The sequence below is a fragment of the Erinaceus europaeus genome, chromosome 4, assembly GCF_950295315.1.
Source record: "Erinaceus europaeus chromosome 4, mEriEur2.1, whole genome shotgun sequence".
Lineage (NCBI taxonomy): Eukaryota > Metazoa > Chordata > Mammalia > Eulipotyphla > Erinaceidae > Erinaceus > Erinaceus europaeus.
The window spans coordinates 133,424,710-133,448,568 of NC_080165.1; the positions used below are offsets into that span (position 1 = coordinate 133,424,710).

The 23,859-nt window shown below is 40.7% G+C and overlaps 1 protein-coding gene across 1 annotated transcript in view; it reads right to left on the minus strand.

Annotated features, from left to right (window-relative positions):
• Positions 1–1,725: 1,725 nt before the first annotated feature.
• Positions 1,726–23,859, minus strand: part of SLC35F1 (solute carrier family 35 member F1) — a 534,044-nt gene continuing 511,910 nt past the window's right edge. The window contains exon 8 of the mRNA XM_007521021.3: positions 1,726–3,060. Within this exon, the coding sequence (XP_007521083.1) occupies positions 2,836–3,060 (225 nt within the window). The 3' untranslated portion in view covers positions 1,726–2,835. The remainder of the gene's footprint in view (positions 3,061–23,859) is intronic.

Below are 23,859 nucleotides of genomic sequence, written 5' to 3' on the forward strand. Positions count from 1 at the left end.
CTTGGAGGGAATGAGAACCACCACTTATCTCTTAGGAGAGCTGCGGTTTGCTTATCCACTCAAATTCTATACAAATTGCAGAACACTTATTTGTAGAGGAGAAAGTGGTGGTGGATTGAAAAGCTGTATTTTCTGCTGGTGTCTATTGAGGTTATGAAATTTCAGAAACTAAAGTAGCTAAGGTTAATGCTGTCCTACTCCCATTTCCCACCCCACTCCTAAAGGATCAGTGTTTTTACACAGAGAAAAGGTTTTTTTTTTTCTTTTTTTTTTCTTTTTTTTCTATTTTTGTTTTTTCTAAAGGATCAATCCTGATCTTGGACAATTCAGTATGTTATCAACTTTTCTAAATGGAGATGAAGCAACAATTAGAGTGAGGAACCCCAGTGACACAAATGTCTTGTGTTGAAGGATATTGAATGATAAAAGGTAGACAGTGAATTCACCTTAATATTCACACCTAGTTTCCATACAATGCAGTGAATTATCCTATCAAACAATTCAGATGGCAACTTTTAGCTGTCTGTTGATTGCAAAAAAGGGTTTTCAAATCTAACTTAAAAAAAAAATTCCCAGCCCACTGAATTGACCTGGAAATACTTTCATCCACTTACTTCTCGAAAAACTTTACTAAACATCTACAAATTAGTGTCATACAAATGAATAAAAAAGGCTAGAACATTTGGCTTAAAATAAATACTAAAATGCAATAAACCAAGCAAATTATGCAAACCAAAGGAATGTAAACACAAAAATAAAACCACGGTATTTAAAGGTCTTCAGATCTGAGTGGACAAAATATTCAGAGAAAGGTATTTAACTGGCTTAAAAGGTAGCAGATTGCAGACAGTGGCAAAGTCTTTTTGATTCAATATAGCTTTAACTTTTTTTTTTTTTAGAATTTATTTATTTATTCATGAGAAAGATAGGAGGAGAGAAAGAACCAGACATCACTCTGGTACATATGCTGCCAGAGATTGAACTTGGGACCTCATGGTTGAGAATCCAGTGCTTTATCCACTGTACCACCTCCCGGACCACTGTTTTTTTTTTTTTTTCCCCAAAGAAAGTAAAATGTGTTTTTAAAGGAGCTTATCAGAGATGATCATAAAATATGCATGTCAGAGAAGATAATTTTTCTTCCCTATTCCCAAGAGTAGGCCTCCCTGCCCTGGGTAGGAGGCAGGAGAGGGGCTACATGGGTACTGGCTGACAGCAGGGGATGCTCTTGCCAAAAGTACTTTGAACTTGTTCAGGCTGTCGGGGAATCCTGAACAAGCCACAGTTTGTCCTCAACTTTACTGAGACACTGCTGGCATCTTACCTTGCTTGCTGAAGAAATATTGACTTGAACTGCCTAAAGTTTCATAAGCACTTTTCTTTCCTTTTTTTTTTTCTATAAAAACTCTGTAGCCTCATCAAGGAGATTTCTGAATGCAATGAAGCCAGCCCGATTTAAAGACTCGTTCACATACTGACAGGTAGAATCTATTATAAAACATAGAGGTCAGTGGTGTTTTTTTTTTTTTTTTTTTTTGATGGCCTGTGTTTGGAGAAAGAACTCTTTTAAGAGCAATGTAATTAGGTTTGTGATTAATTACTCACAACCTTACCAGAATCTGTAGTAGTCTCTCTATTCATCAGAATGTTGTTTTGATTCAATCTGCTATTGTTCATTGGTGCTAAACATAACCAAAATGGAGGATTTTTTTTTTTGTGTGTGTGTGTGGTGGTGGCTAAGTCAGTTAAATTGTTAGAGACAGCTCAATATAAGCACCTTGACTTTTGGGGGGAGGCTACAGAGCCAATGATACTGCTGTACAATACAGGTAGTCTCCATGCTGCTATAGTTGACAAAAGGGTAAAGCACCATGACTTTTCTCCATTGTCTTGATTAATTTCCATTTTATCATTAAAGAAATCTATGAGCAGGAGAGAAAATTAAAAAAAAAAATTTTTTTTGAAGAGGGACTATGTATGGGGAGGGACAAGATATTTTAAAGTCATGTATTCCTTTAAACACAAATGGTATTATTTCTGCCATTTTTCCATAAGCCACAGAAATGGAACAGTCTTTATCTGATCATTACAGGAACTTAATTAGCAGAATCACATGGCACAACAAAAAGACAATGGCCTGGAGTAATTGGAGACTGGAATATAAAAAGGCTAAACTGTTCATTTTATATCTATTCCTAGAATAGAGAATTATATGGCCTGTTGCCCCTCCCCACAAAGATAACAGCACAGAATACTTATTGAGCAAGCAATCCAACAGGAAACAGGGAAACATTAGCCACCTAGAGATCCCAGAAGAAGGAAACTTCTCAGGAGTGGAATTCCTGGGGGCATGCAGCACTCCAATCGACTGGGCAAGTCAAATAAAGTGTGCTTCTTAAAAAGTAACTTGCTGTAGAAAAGTGGGAGTTATGGGAACTTTATGTAGACCTGGCAATAGTGCCCATCAGGAGTGCAAAACACCCTCCTGGAAGTCAGTGTAAGAACGGTAACAACAACAATACAAATCATAATGATACTTGCTTTTGATTAAAAAAAAAAGTTCACAGTAATTGACAAGAGGTGGGGGAGGGGGTTGTGATAGGATCCACACTATCTAGGTATCTCTCCAAGTCAGGTGAGGGGAGGTGGGGAAGCCTGCAGCGTTCCCAGTGATGTTTAAAGTTGTGCCTTTTACAGGCATTCAAATTTGCTACCTTGCAGTTCACCTACGTAAACTGCACCTAATAAATACCTTTCTCTATGTACAATACAGAGATGAGGATGAACAGAGAGAGGGCCACTGAGTCGTCCTCAAGGGGCAGAGAGGGCCTTGTCCTAGGCCACACGCACGTGGGGCTCCTCTTCGGTCTCCTGACCCAGGCTGGTATAGGTGACGGAAGGCTCCACCTGAGCAGTGGTTGGTAAATCCACAACAGGCCCCGAAGGGTTGCGAAACTGCTTATAAACCCGGGGGTCCTGGGCTATGTATGTGGAGGTGGAGGAGTAGAGCACCAGTCCGATGAGGATAGTGAAGAAAGACAGTAGATAAAGACCTGAAAACTGGAAAAGAAAAGAAAAGAAAAAAACAACAACAGCAAAGTCACTTAGCAGCTGGGGCAGAATCACTTTACACGTTAATGAGGCTCAGAGAGGAGACTGAAGCTGCTTCCAGGAATAGACAGCCAGCCGACGCTGACGGCAAGTGGATGCTCTTCCTAAAGTGCCTTATCATGGTCTTATCGATCCTCCTCACCTTTTTCTTCTTTTTTTCTTCTTGACTCTATGGCTTATACAGAACACATTTAGGTAATTTTCCCTAAAGCATCACTCTGAGTACCTGAAGTGGAGTTTTTTTTTCAACAAAGAATTGTTTGTGACTTCATTAAACCCAGAAGAAATATAGATATTCCATTTAAGGTTGTAATGAAGCCATAAACACCAAGTTCCTCCCTGAAATAGCTGCATCAGATAGTCTTTATTATTATTATTATTATTATTATTTTTTTTTTTTACCTGAATCTGATTCAGACACCATTTATCTTCCCAGTAGAAGCTGCTATTGATTCTGGGAACTATCTTTGCAAGATCAGATTATCCGTGTATAGAAAGCAATAGTGTACGGTTCCATTTTTGCCCTACTAGTCCAAAAGCAAAATCAACCAGACCTGTGTGTGTGTGTGTGTGTGTGTGTGTGTGTGTGTGTATAACACTCTGCTTTCCTAAATCAGTTGGCAGTTCACAGAGTTTTATGGGAAAAAAAGAAATGTTTCATATGTTTTACAAACATGATGTACTGCTTCTTTCAATAAAGAAAAAAAAGAATGCTATTAATAAAAGCATAAGGGAAATACAATACAGTATATATACCACAAGTTTATATTCTGTTTAAAAGATCTGTGCAGAAGTGCAACCATATAATCCAAACCCACATGCTTCAAGGATCAACTGAACTGCACTATTTGCTGTACTGCATACTATTTAAGTACTCATATGTTTTTAAAAGATATGCTTCTGAAACTTTGAGTAGTTTAATAAGGACTAGTTACTAAAAAACAGGAAGATTAAAATGAGTATTGCTACTTCTGTCTATTGATTCATTTGTTCATTCGCCCCTTCAGTCAAGGAATAATTTCATCAATGCTGACACTGAATTATGCACTGGGAAAAGATAAATAAAAACATATGATTTTTTTTAAATGCCACCAGGGTTATCTCTGGGTCTCAGTACCAGCACTACAAACCCACCACTCCTAGTGGCCATTTTTTTTCTTTTTCTTTTTTTTTCATTCTAATTTTTTTATAGATAGGACAGAGAGAAATTGAGAGAGGGACAGAGAGATAGAAAGGGAGAGAAGGAAAGACACCTTCAGATCTGCTTCACTGCTTATCAAGTGTCCCCCTGCAGGTGGGTAGGTCCTTGTGCTTGGTAATATGTGCACTTAACCAGGTGTACCACTGCCCAGTCCCTGCCCCCCTCTTTCTATTTCCCCCTTCCCTCTTGATTTCCCTCTGTTTTTATTCAATAAATACATTCATTTAATATTTAAAAAAAACATAACAAACACCTGCTCTTATGCAATGCAGGTCTTGTAGGGCTTTATGTGTGAGCCTACTTTAGTTGTTGCTGAGAGGGGAAGAATGGGAGAAGTCAGGGGTCAGGGAACTGGCTTGGTTATACAGCACATGCCTTGTATGCAGGGGGCCCTAGGTTCTATTCCCAGTACTGCATAAAGGATTGAGGCCATTGAGATAGCAAAAAGGAAAAAATTTAAAAGTATTTATTTATTGGACAGAGACAGAAATTGAGAGGGAAGGGGAATAATAGAAAGGGAGAGACAGAGAGACACCTGCAACAATGCTTCACCACTCATAAAGCTTTCCCCCTGTAGGCGGAGACAGGGAGATCTTATCTAGGTCTTTGAGCATTGTAATATGTGCGCTCAACCCGGTGTGCCACTACCCGGCCTCACAAAAAGGAAATTTTCATCAGTGGTACCTAATAGTATGGCACTCATTTCTGGATGCTATCCATAATCCCGAGGACACTCTATTAAGAAAACCAAACTGAGCCACCTAAAAGATGAAAAATTACACCCATGTGACAATACTGTCCTGTTAATCTTATTTCTTGAATAGAAAAATAAGAACAGCTAATCAATCAAACAAAAAATTCTGTATGTTCCTGATTGTTTTAATCATTAACTGCAAAGATTTCTAATTCCTGGGAAGAGAATAAAAGCTTTTTTGGAACTTGGAAAGATGACCAAAGCCATCTCCAGTTTACAGAAGAAGCAAGTTTCAGGCACAGATTTGGGGGTGGTGTAGATAACATAATGGTTATGCAAAGAGACTCTCCTGCCTGAGGCTCCAGAGGCTCAGGTTCAAACCCCCCCCACGCCCCCACCATAAAGCAGAGCTGATCAGGGAGGAGGAGGAGGAGGGGGAGGGGAGGAGAGGAGGAGAGGGAAGGGGGAGGAGAGAGGGGAGGGGGAAGAGGCTGTAGCCCATGAGAAGGTGCTGTATGTTCAGTGCTCTAGGTAAAAGTGTACCCTACTTGGAGCTTTGAACAACTGAGAAAGGATGCACCCTGCAGTGATCCCACCATGCTCCACACATCATTCTCTTTGCATCTGCCTTTTCGCATCTCGATGGGTCCTCTTTGCTAACAAGGGTCAGAGAAATGCCTGCATGTAGCTTAGAGCAATCTGATTAGGACATGAGCCACTGTCCAGAAGAAGGAGACTTAGAAGACTGATGAGTGCAGAGCTGTGTAGCTTCCAACTAGGAATTAAACCCAGCTCGAAGGCAGCCAGCTGGCACCTCAACATGATTGCTATTTAGCTAGCAGGACATTCCGCACATAAGTTATGGACAGACTATATTTTCATTTGAGCTTTGGTATTAAACATTTTAAGTTCAGCTTTAATAAATTAATGACTTTAATGGGCCCAAGCTTATACAAGTAGAAAACTGCATGGTTAGAAAGTCATTTCAAAGCATATTTATAAATGTACCAAGTAGAATGCGCAGGAAGAGGACAACTTTCAAAGGCAGCTTGCTTTTTAAGGTGTTGGGACTGAGGTGGGGAAAAGAGCCTTGTGGTTTAATGCAACAGACTTTCACACACAAGGCCCCAAAGGTTAAATCCCCTGCACCAACATAATCCAAAGCTGAGCAATGCTTTGGTTAGAAAAAAAAAAAAAAGCACCCATGGCGCAAAGCACAAGGGCGAGTGTAAGGATCCTGGTTCAAGCCCCTGGCTCCCCACCTGCAGGAGGTTGCTTCACAAGCGGTGAAGCAGGTCTGTAGATATCTGTCTTTTTCTTCTCCTCTCTGTCTTCCCTCTCTCCATTTTTCTCTATCCTATCCAACAACAACAACAGCTATGACAACAATAGCAACTACAACAAGCACAACAACAAGGGCAACAAAATGGGAAAAATAGCCTCCAGGAGCAGTGGATTTGTAATGCAGGCACTGAGCCCCAGCAATAACCCTGGAGTCAAAAAAAAATTTGCAGTGTTCTGGAAAAATACATAGATGGTAACAGTAGGCTGCACATAGGAAAGTGTGAGTTTCCCTCACACAGTGAAGTAAAAGATAGAGTGACTCTAGGACAAAGTGACACTGTTTCTGAACGTGAAGACCACTTCCTTTTGTCTAGCAGGCTTGGCTTTATCTTCTTCCCAGGGGAGTAAGTTCAGGTACAGATTCGCTGTTGGGGGGGTGGGGGTGGGTAGATAACATAATGGCGATGCAAAGTATATGTTAAAAGAGAGGGCTTTCCTGACCTATGTGTCATCTTTGTAACATTGCTCTTACTAGGCTCCTGATATAGGGACTCTAGTTTGCTAAATGGGCCTAGTAACGATAAGAATTAATTCTGATTTCATGAAAAGTGGGATGTTAAGGCATTGTTTTAGATCTTAAAGAGAAATGAATGGCAATTCTATCTCCAGAAAAAAAAAATCTAAGAGAATTAAGAAACCATGTCCCTGTTAAGTGAAATAAGTCAGAAACAGAAGGATGAATAGGGGATGATCTCATTCACAGGCAGAAGACTTGTCTCAAGTGGCCTCCCCCAGGGCTCTGTTCTGGCTCCTACGCTATTTAATATTTACATCAATGACCTCCCAGAAACTTCTTCAAGGAAGTTCATCTACGCCAATGACATCTGCTGTGCAACTCAGGCATCCAAGTTTGACATCCTCGAGGAAACACTCACGAAAGACATGTCTCTGATATCTGATTACTGTAAAAAATGGCGACTAATCCCTAGCACTGCAAAAACGGTATCATCTGTTTTCCATCTATACCATGCCTCGGCCTCGCATAAGCTTAATGTGCAGCTTGACGATACGAGAATCTGGCATGAAGCCCAGCCAGTCTATCTTGGCGTTACTTTCGATCACACCCTATCATTTCACGAACATCTCATAAAAACTGCAGCAAAGGTGGGCACGAGGAATAACATCATTGCAAGACTGGCCAGCTCCTCATGGGGCGCGAGCGCTTCCACACTACGATCATCCTCTGTGGCATTATGCTATTCCACTGCAGAATACTGTGCCCCAGTATGGTTCCGTAGCCCCCATGTCCACTTGGTCGATTCCAAATTATATTCCTCCATGAGGATCATTTCTGGAACCATCCGTTCCACCCCGGTTCCATGGCTGCCAGTTCTTAGCAACATCGCCCCGCCAGATATTCGTCGGGATGCGGCATCATCTAAGTTCATTTCCCACGTCTACGCTCGACCAGACCTGCCAATATACGTGGATATCTTCGCCCACCCTGTCCAACGCTTGACGTCTCGTCACCCAATCTGGTCCCCTACGCCTACACTGAACTTCTCTGTTCCAGTCTCTTGGAAACAGAGTTGGCAGTCAGCTGAGGTCAAGAACAAACACCTCATCACAGACCCCTGCAAGCGTCAACCCGGCTTTGACCTAGCACGTTATGATTGGGCCCTCCTCAATCGCTATCGAACAGGCCATGGCCGGTGCGCCGCTATGTTCCATCGCTGGGGAGCCAGAGATGACCTGAACTGCCCCTGCGGCTCCAGACAGACTATGACCCACATAGTCAACGACTGCCACCTCTCCAGATTCAAAGGAGGTCTCGAAACTTTACATCAGGCTCAACCTGATGCTGTTGACTGGCTACGGAAGAAGGGCAAACGCTAGAAGAAGAACAGGCAGAAGTTGAAAAACAAGATCAGAAGAGAAAGCACTAAGCAGGACTTCAACTGGAGTTGGTATATTGCACCATAGGAAAAGACTCTGGGGTGTGTGTGTGTGTGTGGGGGGGGATTTTCAGGTACTGAAACAGGATGGCAGAGAACCTAGTGGGGGTTGTATTGTTGTGTGGAAAAATGAGAAATGTTATGCATGTACAAATTACTGTATTTACTGTCAACTGTAAAACATTAATCCCCCAATAAAGAAATAAAAAAAAGAAAGGAAGAAAGAAAGGAAGGAAGGAAGGAAGGAAGGAAGGAAGGAAGGAATAAACAATGTCCCTTGTAGGAGCTAAAGGAAAGATTTGGAAACAAATAATTGGTGAGGTTTCTTAGGGGATAGGAGTATGAGACTTGGTAAACTGGCATTACCTGACAAAAACGGGAGATTTAGATGTAAATTTAGATTTAACTGGAGATTTCAGGAAGCTCACAAAGTACAGTTGGACAGAGAGGAAAATGAGGTTGAATTATAAAGGAAAAAATATATATATATATAAAGAGAATTGGATGGCAGAAAGGTGGCTGGAGATCCTGGACGTGTGTGCTTGTGAAGGTAGATGACAATTCGGTGGTGGGTAAGGTGTGTTGTTACCTATCTTGAGGAAATGCGAACTGTATTTTTGTGAAAACAAATCTTAGATATCAGTGTTTCTGTAAAATAAAATTCATTAAAAAATTCTCAATAGGGGAGCCGGGCGGTAGTGCAGCGGGTTAAGCGCAGGTGGCGCTAAGCGCAAGGACCGGCATGAGGATCCCGGTTTGAGCCCCCGGCTCCCCACCTGCAGGGGAGTCGCTTCACAGGCAGTGAAGCAGATCTACAGGTGTCTTTCTCTCCTCCTCTCTGTCTTCCCCTTCTGTCTCCATTTCTCTCTGTCCTATCCAACAACGACGACATCAACTACAACAACAATAAAAAAAAAAAAGACAACAAGGGCAACAAAAGGGAAGATAAATAAAATTACAAAAAAAAAAAGATTTCTTCAAAAAAAATTCTCAATTGAACGAATGGGGGTTGCAGACTTGTAATAAATAAAAGTAGTAGTTCTTTTATAAATCCAAGCTAGCTTGTGTTCTCTCTTTGGCTTATTGTTTTTGTGTGTGAAATCACACACAAACACACACACACACAATCTATGGGCCTAATATATATGATCCGTCTTCTGAAAATTTCTTTAGAGAAGCTGAGTAACCTATGATGTATGGAAAAGGAAAATAAAATATTTCAGACCACAATGGCTCAAGGATAACACTACTGTTAAAATCAAAAATGATGGTGGCCAGGTGGTGGCACACCTGTTTAAGCACACACATTACTGTGCAAAAGGACCCAGGTTCAAGCCCCTGGTCCCCACCCACAGAGGGAAAGTTTCACAAGTGGTGAAGCAGGGCTGCAGGTGTCTTACTCTTTCCTTTCTACCCCTCCCCTCTTAATTTCTCACTGTCTCTATCCAATAATAAAAATGAAAAAGAAAAAAGAAAAGAAAATGATGTGTCATTGAAAGAGGCATACTGAGGGGGCTGGGTGGTGGTACACTGAGTTGAGCACACATGTTACAATGCACAAGGACCCAGGTTCAAGCGCCGAGCCCCCACCTGCAGGGTGAAAGCTTCGCAAGCAGTAAAGCCATGCTGCGGATATCTCTCTCTTCCTCTCTTCTTCCTCCTTCCCTCCCAGTTTCTCTCTGTATCTATTCAATAACTAACTAAATAAATTTATTAAAGAAAAAGAAAGAGGCATACTGCTTGGAAATACAGTAACATTAAACTTTCTTTTTTTATATTTATTTATTTATTCCCTTTTGTTGCCCTTATTATTTTATTGTTGTAGTCGTTGGATAGGACAGCGAGAAACGGATAGAGGAAGAGAAGACAAAGAGGGGGAGAGACAGACACCTGAAGACCTGCTTCCCCACTTGTGAAGCGACTCCCCTGCAGGTTGGGAGCCTGGGGCTCGAACCAGGATCCTTACACCTACCTGTCCTTGTGCTTTGTGCCACATGTGCTTAACCTGCTGTGCTACTGCCAGACCCCCACATTAAATTTTCTTAACTCCTATATGGTCTTTACTCATGTTTATTCTTTAGAAGCTAAAAGTGTTCTTAACGGGTCAGGCAGTGATGCATCTGGTTAAACACACACATTACAGTGCACAAGGTCCCAGGTTCAAGTCCCTGGTCCCCACCTGCAGGGGGAAAGCTTCACAAGTGGTAGAGTAGACTGCAGGTCGGTCTCTATCTCTCCTTCCCCTCTCAATTCCTCTCTGTCTATATTCAATAACAAATTAAAAATATTTATAAAGGGCACACTTTAAACTTTTTTTTTAAACTCCGGGTTACTGCTGGGGCTCTGTGCTAGCACTATGAATCCACTGTTCCTGGTGACCATTTTTTCCATTTTATTGGATAGGACAGAGGTGTGGAGTGGTGCTTGAACCCGGATCATTGTGTGGGTCCTTGCGCTTAGTACTATGTGCACTTAATCAGGTGCACCACTGCCTAGTCCCCATTTTAAACTCTGTGGCAGAAAACATCCAAGAGGGTAGAGTCTGGGACTCTGAAAATGTAGCAATTGCTTCGGAACTCTACTGCAACCAGGGCTGGGGTGGTGGTTCCTGCAGAGGATAAGCTTCACTAGTAGTGAAATAGTGCTGAGGTGTCTCTCTTTGTCTCCCTTATCTCCCCTCTGCTCTCAAGTTCTCTCTGCCCTATCAGAAATAAGACAGATAAGATACAGCATTCCACATCATTGCAACCATGAGTAAGCAGAACAACAGAGGACAGTGATTGGCTTTTCCTAGGGCTAGACGCACAGGCTGGTAAACATGTGAGGACCAAGAGCTTCTGGAAAGAGCCTCTGTGGTGGTCTGGGAGGTGGTGCAGTGGATAAAGCATTGGACTTTCAAGCATGAGGTCCTGAGTTCGATCCCCGGCAGCACATGTACCAGAGTTATGTCTGGTTCTCTCTCTCCTCCTATCTTTCTCATAAATAAATAAATACAATCTTTTAAAAAAAGGAAAAAGGAAGTTTCTGTGCAGACTTACCTGGAAGCTTCTGCAGCACATTATGTCTTTTTTTTTTTTTTTAACTATTTGTGAAAACTGCCCTAGAAACTCTACAATGCAAAACAAATGGTTCTTTCCATGGTCTTCCATATATGCAATTCCAAATGTCCTGGCATTTCTGACCATGATTCCTAGGCTGAGTAAGAAAGCATCACCCCAATTTTGTTTTGAGGGCCAGGTGGTGGTGTACCCAGTTAAGCATACATAGTACTACGCGCAAGGATCCATGGTTGAGCTCTCCCCCATCCCGCGTCCCCACCTACAGGTGGGAAGCTTCACAAGTGGTGAAGCAGGTCTGCAGGTGTCTCTCTGTGTATCTCCCTTTCAATTTCCCCCTCCTCTCTCTCTTTCTCTCTGTTCTATCCAATAAAATAAAAGGAAAAAAAAAAAACGCCATCAGAAGCAATGGATTCGTAGTGCTGGTACTGAGCCCCAGCGATAACCCTGGAGGCAAAACAAACAACAAAAACAATTTTGTTTCAAGCAGGAGCAGATTACTGTTTGGAGGCCTTAAATATCAGAGTCACTTGAAGATCCATAAGAGACTATATAAAGCAAAATGGCTGTTAAAAAGAATGAAAACAAACAGAATGGCACCACAGTATGACTTCAGAGCTTTAAAAAAGTGGATTTTATTTAATTTTTTAAAATATTAAAATTTTTTTTAAATTATCATTATTTATTTATTGGATAAAGACACCCAGAAATTGAGAGGGAAAGGGGAAAAAGAGAGGGAGAGACAGAAAGAGGCACTTGCAGCCATGCTTCACAACTCGCAAAGATTTCTCCCTGCAGGCATGGACAAAGGCTCGAACCCGGGTCCTTGTACACTGTAATATATGCACTTAACCAGGTACGCCACCACCTGGCCCTTAAAAGTAAATTTTGTAAGTAAAAGGGGAGCCCCAGGTCTCTGGAATCCCAATTTTATATGTGGATTGAGAATGGATCCTTAGTCATGGGCCCTTTGGAATATAACCAAAATAGGCCTACTAGCTATATACAAAATGGAGACCCCTCAACTCTTCATCTGCACTATTCCAGCCTTTAGGTTCATGATTTGTCAACAACTTGTTTGGCTTCATATGTTAACTATCTTTTCAGCCACCAGGTTCCAGATGCTACCATGATGCCAACCAGACTTCCCTGAACAGACAACCCCACCAATATATCCTGGAGCCCTGCTTCCCTGGAGCCCCGCCCCACTAGGGAAAGAGAGAGACAGGCTGGGAGTATGGATCCACCTGTCAATGCCCATATTCAGCGGGAAAGCAATTACAGAAGCCAGACTTTCCACCTTCTGCATCCCACAATGACCTTGGGTCCATACTCCAAGAGGGATAAAGAATAGGAAAGCTATCAGGGTAGGGGAGGGGATATGGAGATCTGGTGGTGGGAATTGTGTGGAGTTGTACCCCTCTTATCCTATGGTTTTGTCAATGTTTCCTTTTTATAAATAATAAAAAATAAAATAAAGAAAAGCTAAAAAAAAAAAAAAAAAGGAAAAGAAAAGAAATATATTTGCTGTGTCCCTGGGGTTGGAGGGAGAAGACTGTCTAGCAGTATAAACACATCCCTGCGTAGCTGTGCGTCTCTCCATCTGTGGCTAACATCTTGAACCAGGGAGTGAAGTTTTGGGGAGCAAAACTAGAGGAAGTTGGTTGATGCTGGTATGCTTTAAACCTGGGGCTTGTTTGGGATTCAATGACAAAAAGCTGTGCATGGTCCTGATCTATGGCTTTTGGGTTTGAGCCAGTTGCTATTCTGGGCAAGGAAACTAGACCAGCCTGGCTCCGCAGAAAAGCCAACATAAATAAGTTGATATTTGACCTGCTAGTGTTGGCTCTGCACTAAACAAACAGTATCATTTTTATTATTATTAAGAATATTAAAATGTAAAAGTTCAGCTTCTGAGTTTACTGAAGTAGAAATGAATTGCCTAGAGAAGTTGGAATTATTTTCCAGTTCTTTGGAAGTACATGGCTACTACTCTGTCTCCTATTTTTCCTTCATCCTTTTTTACTTAATTATTTATTTATATTAAGAAAGCAGAGAGGTTAAATTTCTGTAGTTAAGTATAGATATTTCTTTATTCTTGGTTATAATATATAAAGTCCCAAATGTGGGCATGGACCAAAAAGCTGCTGAGAAATACTAAAATTGGCTGTCTTAAAGACCAAGAGTACTCACCCCCCCACCCCCCACCCCCACATTCCTTCTCTGACTGGGAGAGAGAAATGAATCCTAAATCCAGGCTAATCTATCTGTATGAGATTGAAAATAAATAAAAAGGTGCTTTAATCAAAATGCCAAATTATCTCTCGAGTCATATGAGAAGACCAAGGCATGGCTAAGATTTAAATAGCTGGGCAATAACTCAGTCTCCAAACATCACTTCATCAAAAGGAAAAGCAGCAACTTATGTCCTTGCTTCTCTGAGTCCTGACACCAGCATCTTGGGCAAGCTATGCCCCTCTGCTCCTGCCACAGATTCCAGTTGAGTTTCTGAAGCCTTGGGAGTTTGGTTTGCTAAAGGAATTCATTTGGCAGTAGTATCATTTGTGCAGCCAATCACATCTAATGCCAGTATGGGTTCTTTTATAGGCAAATATCTTCCCCGATGGGTAATTTCATACATGAGTATAGCAACAGGGAGCTAAAGATGTATTTCTGACATTATCTTTTAGATGATAAACAGTCATTTTTGATAAGTATGATGAAATAGCAGAAATAGATCGTGCAGATTTCCATTCTCTGTAGTCCAGCAAAAGAAGGTCACGATGGCCAAACCACATAGAACAGAAGGGGCCTACTCTGTGGGAGGGTTATAGGCTCAGCTGTAACAATGGCGTTTGATGGCTCATTTGTGTCACCCTCTTAAGCATCACTGTTACTCTCAGTAGTCAGAACGAACTTGTGTTTATTGATAAGCCACACTGAGCAATATCCTTCACTCCAACATTTGAACTTTTATAGCCAATGAAAGATTTTTAATTTGCAGGAGCATTAATATTACACCACATCACATCTCAAAGAACACTGGAGTATTAGAATGAATTCAAGAGGTGGAAATGGGAATGGGACCACTCACTAATATCTACAATGATATATTAGCAATTTTTAAAAAACTTTTTATTTGTTTGTTTATTATTGGATAGAGACAGAGAAGTTGAGAGGGGAGGCTGAGATAGGGAAAGAGACAGAGAGACCCCTGCAGCCCTGCTCACCACTCATGAAGCTTTCTCCCTGTACGTGGGGACGAGGGGCTTGAACTTGGATACTTGCACACTGTCAGCAATTTTTTTATGTTATTCCAAATTATGCTTTGCTGAACTAATAATCTTATTTCCAAAGATTTACATGGGGAGTAAGAGTCCATTGAACTGAAAGTTAAAACTGCCACCCAGTCACTTTGGGCTGTTTATGGTACGCTTGACAAGCAACAAAGGGAGGTTATTATTTTTTTTTCTTGCCTCCAGTTGCTGGGGTTCAGTGCTAGCACTAGGAATCTACTGCTTCTAGTGGCTTTTTTTTCCCCCAATAGGACAGAGAGAAATTGAGAGGGGAAGATATATGGAGAAGGAAAGAAAGATAGACACCTGCAGACCTGCTTTACCGCTTTCGAAGTGAGCCCCTGCAAGTGGAGAACTGGGGGCTCAAACTGGGATCCTTGCATGTCCTTGCAATTTGGATTATGTGTGCTTAACCTGGTGCACCATTGCCCAACCCCCCTTTTAATGTTTTATTTATTTAATAATGAGAAGGATAGGAGGAAAGAAAATGAGAAAGAGAGAGAGAGAACACACATCAGACATTACTCTGGTACATGTGGTGCCAGGGATAGAACTCAGGTCCTTATGCTTGAGAGTCCAATGCCTATCCACTGTGCCACCTCCGGAACCACAAGAAGGAAGTTCTTTCTACTCTGTTCTCTGGGGTGACTGATCTTGGTTATCAAGGGGGAAATCAGGCTATTATTTTCACGCACATTATACTTTTGTTTTTCAAACAATGGAGCCCTCAGAGAAGCACAGAGTACCGTGACAAGCATTTTGGAGCTTAGACAGCAGGACATGTGGATAGGTTAAATGGCACATTTCAGGCAATATTTTACAATTTCCTTCCCATCCTCTAACTGGTTAACTTTAACGTTAGATAATTTTTTTAAAATCCATTTCCTATTTCTTTCTTATTGATTGATTGCCTCCAGAGTTATCGTTGGGGCTCGGTACCCTTGGTGTTACTGCTATTGTTGTTGTTGTATAGGAGAGAGAGAAATCAAGAAAGGAGGGGAAGGCAGAGAGGGCAGAGAAAGATAGACATCTGCAGACCTGCTTCACCACTTGTGACCCCTGCAGGTGGGGAGCTAAGGGCTCAAACTGGGATCCTTATGCTTTGCACCATGTGCGCTTAACCCTCTGAGTTACCGCCAGCCCCCTCCATTTCCTTTTTCAAACTTCTAAGGACAACCCAAATCTCTCCTGCATAGGGGGAGGATTCAATTTTAATTCAGCATGCTTTGGCTCGACCTAAATGAGTTACTGATTGAGGTGGAAGCTGTTCTTACTTAACTCAGGAAATAGAACAGTCATCAAGAAATATCATAGCTGAGGGAGGACAAAAATAAAAATAAATAAAAAAACCTTGATAAAAAAAGAATGAGCTTTTGTACATCCATACTGGCTATTTCCTTCTCTTACATGGACCTGGGGAGTGACAGGAGAGAAAAATGAAATAAATGGATGCTAAATTTATTTATGTTAAGATCACTTTATTGAGGAAATGTTGATTTATAGGATTTATGTTGATTTATAGGATTGCTGTCATAGGAGTACAGTTCCACACTGCTCTAAGACAGACTGAATACGTGTGAGATGATTTCACTCAACTATAGGTTCATGTTGGTGTGCAGAATGTTTCAGGTTGGCTATGTTAAGTCCTGATGAGCAGTAGGTTAATTGCAGTAAATGCATTTCTCTTTTAGTCCCACTGAAGAGAGGTCTGTTGGTATGTTTATGTCAGGAAAATCTGTATTTACTTCTTACCTAGTCTTTTCATTTAAAGATGGGATTGGCTAGTATATAAAGGAAACTAGTGAGAAATAGTTACATCCTTACACATACATGCCTTGAAGTATGAGGAAAGGAGCTGGGTGTGAAAGTGGTAATCAACACTTAAATTGCAGATAAATTGAACTACTTAGTGAAATTCTTAGTCCCACTGAATGTTCTACAAAGTATTTGTTTAAAAACAAAATTTTCTCTTTTGGTCCATACTCCCAGAGGGACAAAGAATAGGGAAGCTTCCAATGGAGGGGATGGGACACAGAACTCTGGTGGTGGGAACTGTATGGAATTATTCTCCTGTTACCTTACAATCATTATTAAATCACTAATGAAATATATTAAAAAATACTCCTCAAATGTACTTAAGTGAGGAAGGAACAATACCGAAGGCTAAGCTAGCGCTTAGCAATGCCATGAGTACAGGGTGTTGGTTATGTGAAGATAATGCAGGGAGCTACTGGAAATAGCCTTGTGACAACAAAAGTCCTATAAGTGGTGCAGCTGGTTAAGCGCACACATTACAGTGTGCAAGGTCCTGGGTTCAAGCCCCTGGTCCCCACCTGCGGAGGGGAAGCTTCACGAGTGGTGAAGCAGGTCTAGAGGTGTCTGTCTCTCTCCCTCTCTGTCTCCCTCTTAATTTCTCTCTATCTCTATTCACAGTAATTAAAAAAAATCTTTTAAAAAATTTTTTACTTAACCAGGTGCGCCACTTATAGGACTTTTGTTGTCACAAGGCTATTTCCAGTAGCTCCCTGCATTATCTTCACATAACTAACACCCTGTACTCATGGCATTGCTAAGCGCTAACTTAGCCTTCGGTATTGTTCCTTCCTCACTTAAGTACATTTGAGGAGTATTTTTTAAATATATTTCATTAGTGATTTAATAATGAATGACAAGATTGTAAGAATAATTCCATACAGGAGAATAATTCCATACAGTTCCCACCACCAGAGTTCTGTGTCCCATCCCCTCCATTGGAAGCTTCCCTATTCTTTGTCCCTCTGGGAGTATGGACCAAAAGAGAAAATTTTGTTTTTAAAACAAATACTTTGTAGAACATTCAGTGGGATTAAGAATTTTTTAATTCTGTTTATCATTTAAAACCAAGAAGAAATCACTCTGAACCTCCTAAGCAGTGTCTCACTGAAGTTTTGAGCCATTTTCCAGTAGTAGAGATAAATCCTTTTGAGTGATTTTTTTTTTTTAAACCAGAGCACCTCTTGCTTATGGTGGTGCAGGGGACAGAATCTGGAACTTAGGAGCCTCAAGTTCATGAGAGTCTCATTGCATAACTATTATGCTATCTACCCCCGCCCCGCCCCATTTGAGTGAATTTCTAAGTTTACGTATTTTTGAACTGAAAACAACATTTCTGTCTTATGATTACATAGTGCTTCAGGAATTCATGAACTATTGCCTTTCAAAATTCTGCTACCTTGAGCAATAGCAGTATCAGCCACTGCCATCAGTAATGTGCGGACACTATTTTACTTACTCCTCACATTAGTCTTATGAGAAAGATACTATCATGACCCCCATTTTGCCGATGTGGGAAAAATAAGGTTGAGAGAAGGCAAGGAACTTTTTCCACAAGGCTGCACAACTTGAAGCATGGGTCCCTGTATCGAATTCAGGAGAGTCTGTAACTCTGGAGAAGAAAACTAGAATTTTGTTTACACTGACCTCTGATATTCAACATTTTTTGGTCATAAATGTGTATCTGGCGCAAAACACCTGCCACCTCCTAGACCAACAAAATAGCTCACTTGGGTAGTGTGCTGCTCTGTCCTGTGCATGAATCAGAGTTGAGCTCGGCCCCCACTACACGGAAGAAACTTAGATTCAATTTTTTTTATATATATACTTTTTGTCTCTGTCAAAAAAGCAAACATGTACACACACACACACACACACACACGGAGAGACACACACAGATGTTCTACCACCTTTAAAACAAGCAAAAAAAAAAAAGGATTAACTTCATAGGAGGGGATCCTGAAGCAGATTATATATTTACTTTGAAATACAGGCCCCTCCTAGACGTAGAGTTAAAATTAAATTTTATCCTTCAGTACTTTGTGTTCAAGGACTCTGATTGCTATAGTTCATATGTGTTACCAAATAATTTGTGTTTCTCAACAATGGGATGGTTTCACTCAATTGAAACCATCCCATCTCAACAATGGGATGGTTTCACTCAATCTGTGCAATATAGAGAACTGAATCAGGGCAGGGAGGGCACCTGGTTGAGTGCACCTGTTACAGTGTGAAAGGACCTTGGTTCGTCGAGACCCCAGTTCCCACCTGCAGGGGGAAATCTTTGTAAGTAGTTAAGTAGTGTTGCAGGTGTCTCTCTGTCTTTCTCCCTCTTTATCACCCCCTTCCCTCTCTATTTCTGGTTGTCTCTATCCAATAAATAAATAAAGATAGGGGGTTGAGTGGTAGCACAGTGGGTTAAGTGCACATGGCATGAAGTACAAGGACTGGCAATTTCCTGGTTCAAGCAATTTTAATTTAGCAAATTAAAAAGGAGGAGGAAAAAATATATACCATTATGTATTCCTTTTTAAAAATCTTATTTATTTATTTATTTATTTATTTTTGGATAAAGACAGAGAGAAATTGAGAGGGGAGGAGGAGATAGTGAGGAAGAGCAACAGAAGCACCCGCTGCCCTGCTTCACCACTTGTGAAGCTTTTCCCCTGCAGGTGGGGGCCAGGGGCTTGAACCTGGGTCTTTGTGTGTTGTGCTATGAGCGCTTAGCCAGGTACATCACTGCCTGGCCCCCATGTATACTATTCTGAACATAGCATTTGAAGTCTCCAGGACACCCCACTTCCCCAGAACCCTACCTCACTAAGGAAAGACAGAACCAGGCTGAAAGTATGGATTGACCTGCCAACGCCCAGGTCTAGCAGAGAAGCCATTACAGAAGCCAGACCTCTCACCTTCTGCACCACATAAAGATCTTTGGTCCATACTCCCAGAGGGATAAAGAATAGGGAAGTTTCCAATGGATGGGGAATAGGATACTGCACACTGTTGAGAATTGTGTGGAATCGTACCCTTCTTAATTCCACAATCTTATTGATCATGATTAAATCACTAATAAAAAAATAAAAAAGGAAGCTTCTAGGCTTTCTCACAGCAATCCCTGCAGAAAACTCCAAGACACTTACCTAGGTATTAGCATTTTTTTTCTTTTTATCATTTTCCTGGGGGGACAGAAGGGTGATGGTTTCCATTATAGTTGTTGGCACAAGGGTACAATTTCTCATCTCCCTATAAATAGGTTCTTGTAGAACATTCTCACTCCAAACATAGGTCCATTTCCACCATCATGCATCAGGACCCCAATGCCTTCTTCCATCCTCTCCATCCCCAGAGTCCTTGGCTTTGGGACAATTCACCACACCCAGTGGCAAAGTTTCTTAAAGGGCAAATTTTAGGTAAGTATTTTAGTCCTGTGGCTCATATAGTCTCTGTCACAACTATTCAGTGCTGCTGCTGTAGGGTAAAAGCCACCATGGAGAATATAAAAGAAATGGGCATGGCTGTTAAATCAAACTGTACTTACAAAACAGGAACCTGCTCTCCACTCATATGCTTACTGGTTGCCACAGGTGGAGGAAGCCTGTCCTAGTTTTAAAAAGTAATTCCATTATTGAAATTGCTCAATTCTGCAGAGGATCAGCAGGATCGCCTGTTTCCAGATTCCTGATCCAAGGTTAATTAAAGATTCTACTCTTGTTGCAACCTCTGCAAGTGCTCTGGCATTGGCATTCAGATGTTAAAGAAGTCTGAGATTGCTGGTCTATTCAAATTTCAGTGGTTTGGAATCCTATTGGTTGCATTAATCCATCTGGTAATTTGGGGTGTTCTTGTTGTATTTATTTATAAATAAGGAGTTAAGCACCAAGCCAGGGCTTGGTGCATCATAGCAGACATGAAATAAATAAATATTTGCTAAAATAAAGTTCTTTTAAATTCCATGCATAATAATATGCCATTAAATTAGCACCATGCCTAGTTTTATTAAAGTTTTTCTTGCCAAATCTCTTATAACAACAGGAACAATACAACACTGGAAGCACAAGCACATATGGGCTCTCATTTTTAGTTGCTTGCAGGAAGGGTCAGGCTGGAATGAGTCCATGCCACAGCATAGAACCTGGATTGCTAACGCAAGCAGTTGATCACACAAGCAACTTTCTTCATCATTTGTGAAAAATGACTTGCAGCAATCCCAAAGAATTATCTGGCATAAAAATAAGATGGAATCATGCAGAATTTTCTCTAGTAAACATGATGGGTGAATTCCAAAAAAGTTACAAGAATCACATCATCCAAAGAAGCTGGAGTATAACTTTAAAAGCTCTCTTCTCCCTTTATTAGTAATGAATATTTGGATAATTGAAAACATTTTCCTGATATAAAAGTATAGTTTTTACAGAGACAATATTTCCAAAAAAATACTATTCAAATAGAATCAGCTGATGATTTTATACTATTCAGTAAAAAAAAAAGACCATGAATCAAAGATCTAATTGGAATGCTTAAGAGGATTAGGAGAGAATTTACAGTGTCCATTTTATTTTCTCTATTGAATCTTTCAATTTCTAATTTTGATAAATCTACAAGATAATTTCTTATTATGTCATTCTCAATCTTATTAGAGAAATTCAATGACAATATTAAGATCTGGCAAGGTAATAGCAAAATATATTAAGTAAGCCATTTTCCAGTTTAAGTGTCAGACAAAGAAAGAATATTCAGTAATACTCAATTTCTGCTTCTATTTTCCTGAAGAATATTTAGCACATGATGGCATACTGTGTAATAATTTTAGTAATATTTAATTTTAATAATCCTTAAATGTTTTATATTTATAGCTATCACCTAATGTCCAGCTGAAAACAACAAACAAGGCATTCAATTGAAAATGAATAACACAATATTTTTTGACTCCATATTTTTTCTTTGATTTTCCAAACAAGGCGTAAGATAAAATTCACACAAAGTCATCAAATCTATGTCTACTTACAAAACCTTAAAATAAGATGAGTATCTTAAAAATGGAATGTGTTATCACACATTAAGTCAGAGAAACGCATCACGGCTGGCCAGCATTTATGAATTACCTAATCTCTTCAAAAACTTTATAAGCCAGGTCTTATCACATTGAAATCTGGAAAAAGAAATACCTGTCTAAAGTACTTAAAGTCTAAAAAGAAGCCACTTAACAGTTGAAAAATTCAATAGCAGAGGGTTTGTAGGTGGAGAATGTATCTTTGTTGTCCAATAAGGCTTCTGAACAGCATGTCCACACATCCCTGAGTACCAGGCTTATAGTTAAAATACTCATACTGTCCTGGGGGCAATTATTAATACTATTCCAGTGGTGGACAAAATAGTGCTCCCCCCACCCCCAGAGGTTTATATCTTTATCCCTAGAACAGATGAATGGTTTTTTTTTGTTCGGTTTTTTTTTACATGAGAAAAGGGATTTTGCAGATGTGACTCTGATAGGACTATTTATTTATTTATTTATTTATTTATTTATTTATAATCAGAGCACTGCTCAGCTCTGGTTTATGGTGGTGGTGGAGGGGGGATTGAACCTGGGATTTTAGAGCCTCAGGCATGAAAGTCTGTTTGCATAACCATGATGCTATCTACCCCTGCCCTTCTTTTTTTTTTTTTTTAAACCAGCTCTGGTTTATGGTGGTTTGGGGGACTGAACCTGGGAGACTTCAGAGCCTCAGGCATGAGAGTCTCTTTGCATAACCATTATGCTATCTACCCTCCGCCCTCTGATAGGACTTTGAGGAGAAGAGGTTATTGTGGGTGGGTACAATGCAATCATTATCTTGGGCCTTACAACAGGAAAGCAGAAACAACAGTCATATTAGAAGACACTGTACTCTGACTCTGAAGACTGAGGAATGGGCTATGAGTCAAGAAACCCAGATAGCCTCCAGGAGCTGGGTAGGGACAGAAAACAGGTTCTCCCCTGGGGCCTTCAAGGGCCACACAGCTAACAGTTGACTTTAGTTCAGTGAGACTTTGGATCTCCAGAATTGTAAAATAATAAATCTCTGCTATTTTAAACCACTAGGCATGTAGTAATTTGTCATAGCAGCCAGAGGAAACTAACTCTGGTCAGATTTCAAAATAGCACTTTGTTCGAGGGGCTTGAGTTCATATCTCATCAAGTTCTGACCTTGAAAACCAACACACCATCAAATTGAGAAGCTTCCATATAAATCTACCTGGCTTCGATTTGTGTGTCTCTGAGGCCCACTAAAGCTCATTCCCTTTATTTTCCATGGATGGTTATAGATTCACGGCTCCAGAGTCAATAATGTCAGGTCATAAAGAACAGAAATATATATCATCAGAAGTCTTGTAAAATTAGTCTGTAAAAGCTTTCTCTCTCTCTCTCTCTCTCTCTCTCTCTCTCTCTCTTTTTGCCACCAAGGTTATTGCTGGGAGTCGGTACCTGCAGGATACTTCAAGGCTCCTGGTAGCCATTGCTCCCATCCATTGAGAAAAAGAGGTACAGAGAAGGAGAGAAAAAGAAACACCCGTAGCACTGCTCTATCACTTTTGAAGCTGCCTCCCTGCAGCCAGGGACCATAGCCAGACTGGATCCTCCTTGTACATGATAATGTGACTGCAAGACCATTTCTATACCATGCAGATAGTCCAACTTTAAACAGGGTCATCTGCTTCCCTGGGAAGTAGGGTATTACTGCCTAGCCAGCAAGAAAGTCAACACAAGAGGCAGAGAAGCTGCAGAGAGTGGGGCTGATGGGTGGGAAAGAGAATGGATTTTTTTTTTCCCAAGAGAGGAAAGTGAAAAAAGGAAATCAATGTTGGGCAGGAGAGTTTCACTTAGTTATTTAGTTCTGCCTGGGTAAGTAAGCAACACTTTTGAGTGAAGAGCTGTCCCCCTCTCAACTTGCAGGTATTTACAGTCAGACCAGAACGTGGTTTCAACTGAAGGCATCAGAATTAAATCAAAGAATAAAGTATAAAGTGAAACAGTTGTGATGCCAAATGACATCACAGAGGTCATGTGTTTAGTCTTAGTCCTCAGTGCTGAAGGATAATACCCTTCCCTATCATTCCTTTCACAACCTTGTCCAACTTGCTGTGGTGATGGGAACTATCCAGATAGTTGATTCGTTTCACTTTCACAGAACTAATGATTTCTTTACATTTAGCTGTAACCTTTTCTTAATGTTATCTTTATTTATTTATTGGACGAGACAGCCAGAAATTGAGAGGAAGGCGGAGATAGAGAAAGAGAGAGTCAAGAGGCACCTGTTGCACTACTTCACCACTTGGGAAGCTTTCCCCCTGCAGGTGGGGGCCAGGGGCTTGAACCCTGGTCCTTATGCATTGTAACATGTGCACTTAGTTCTACTTCCTCCTCAGAGAAGTCACATAAAGTAAGACTCAGTCAGTGACTCTCAACCCT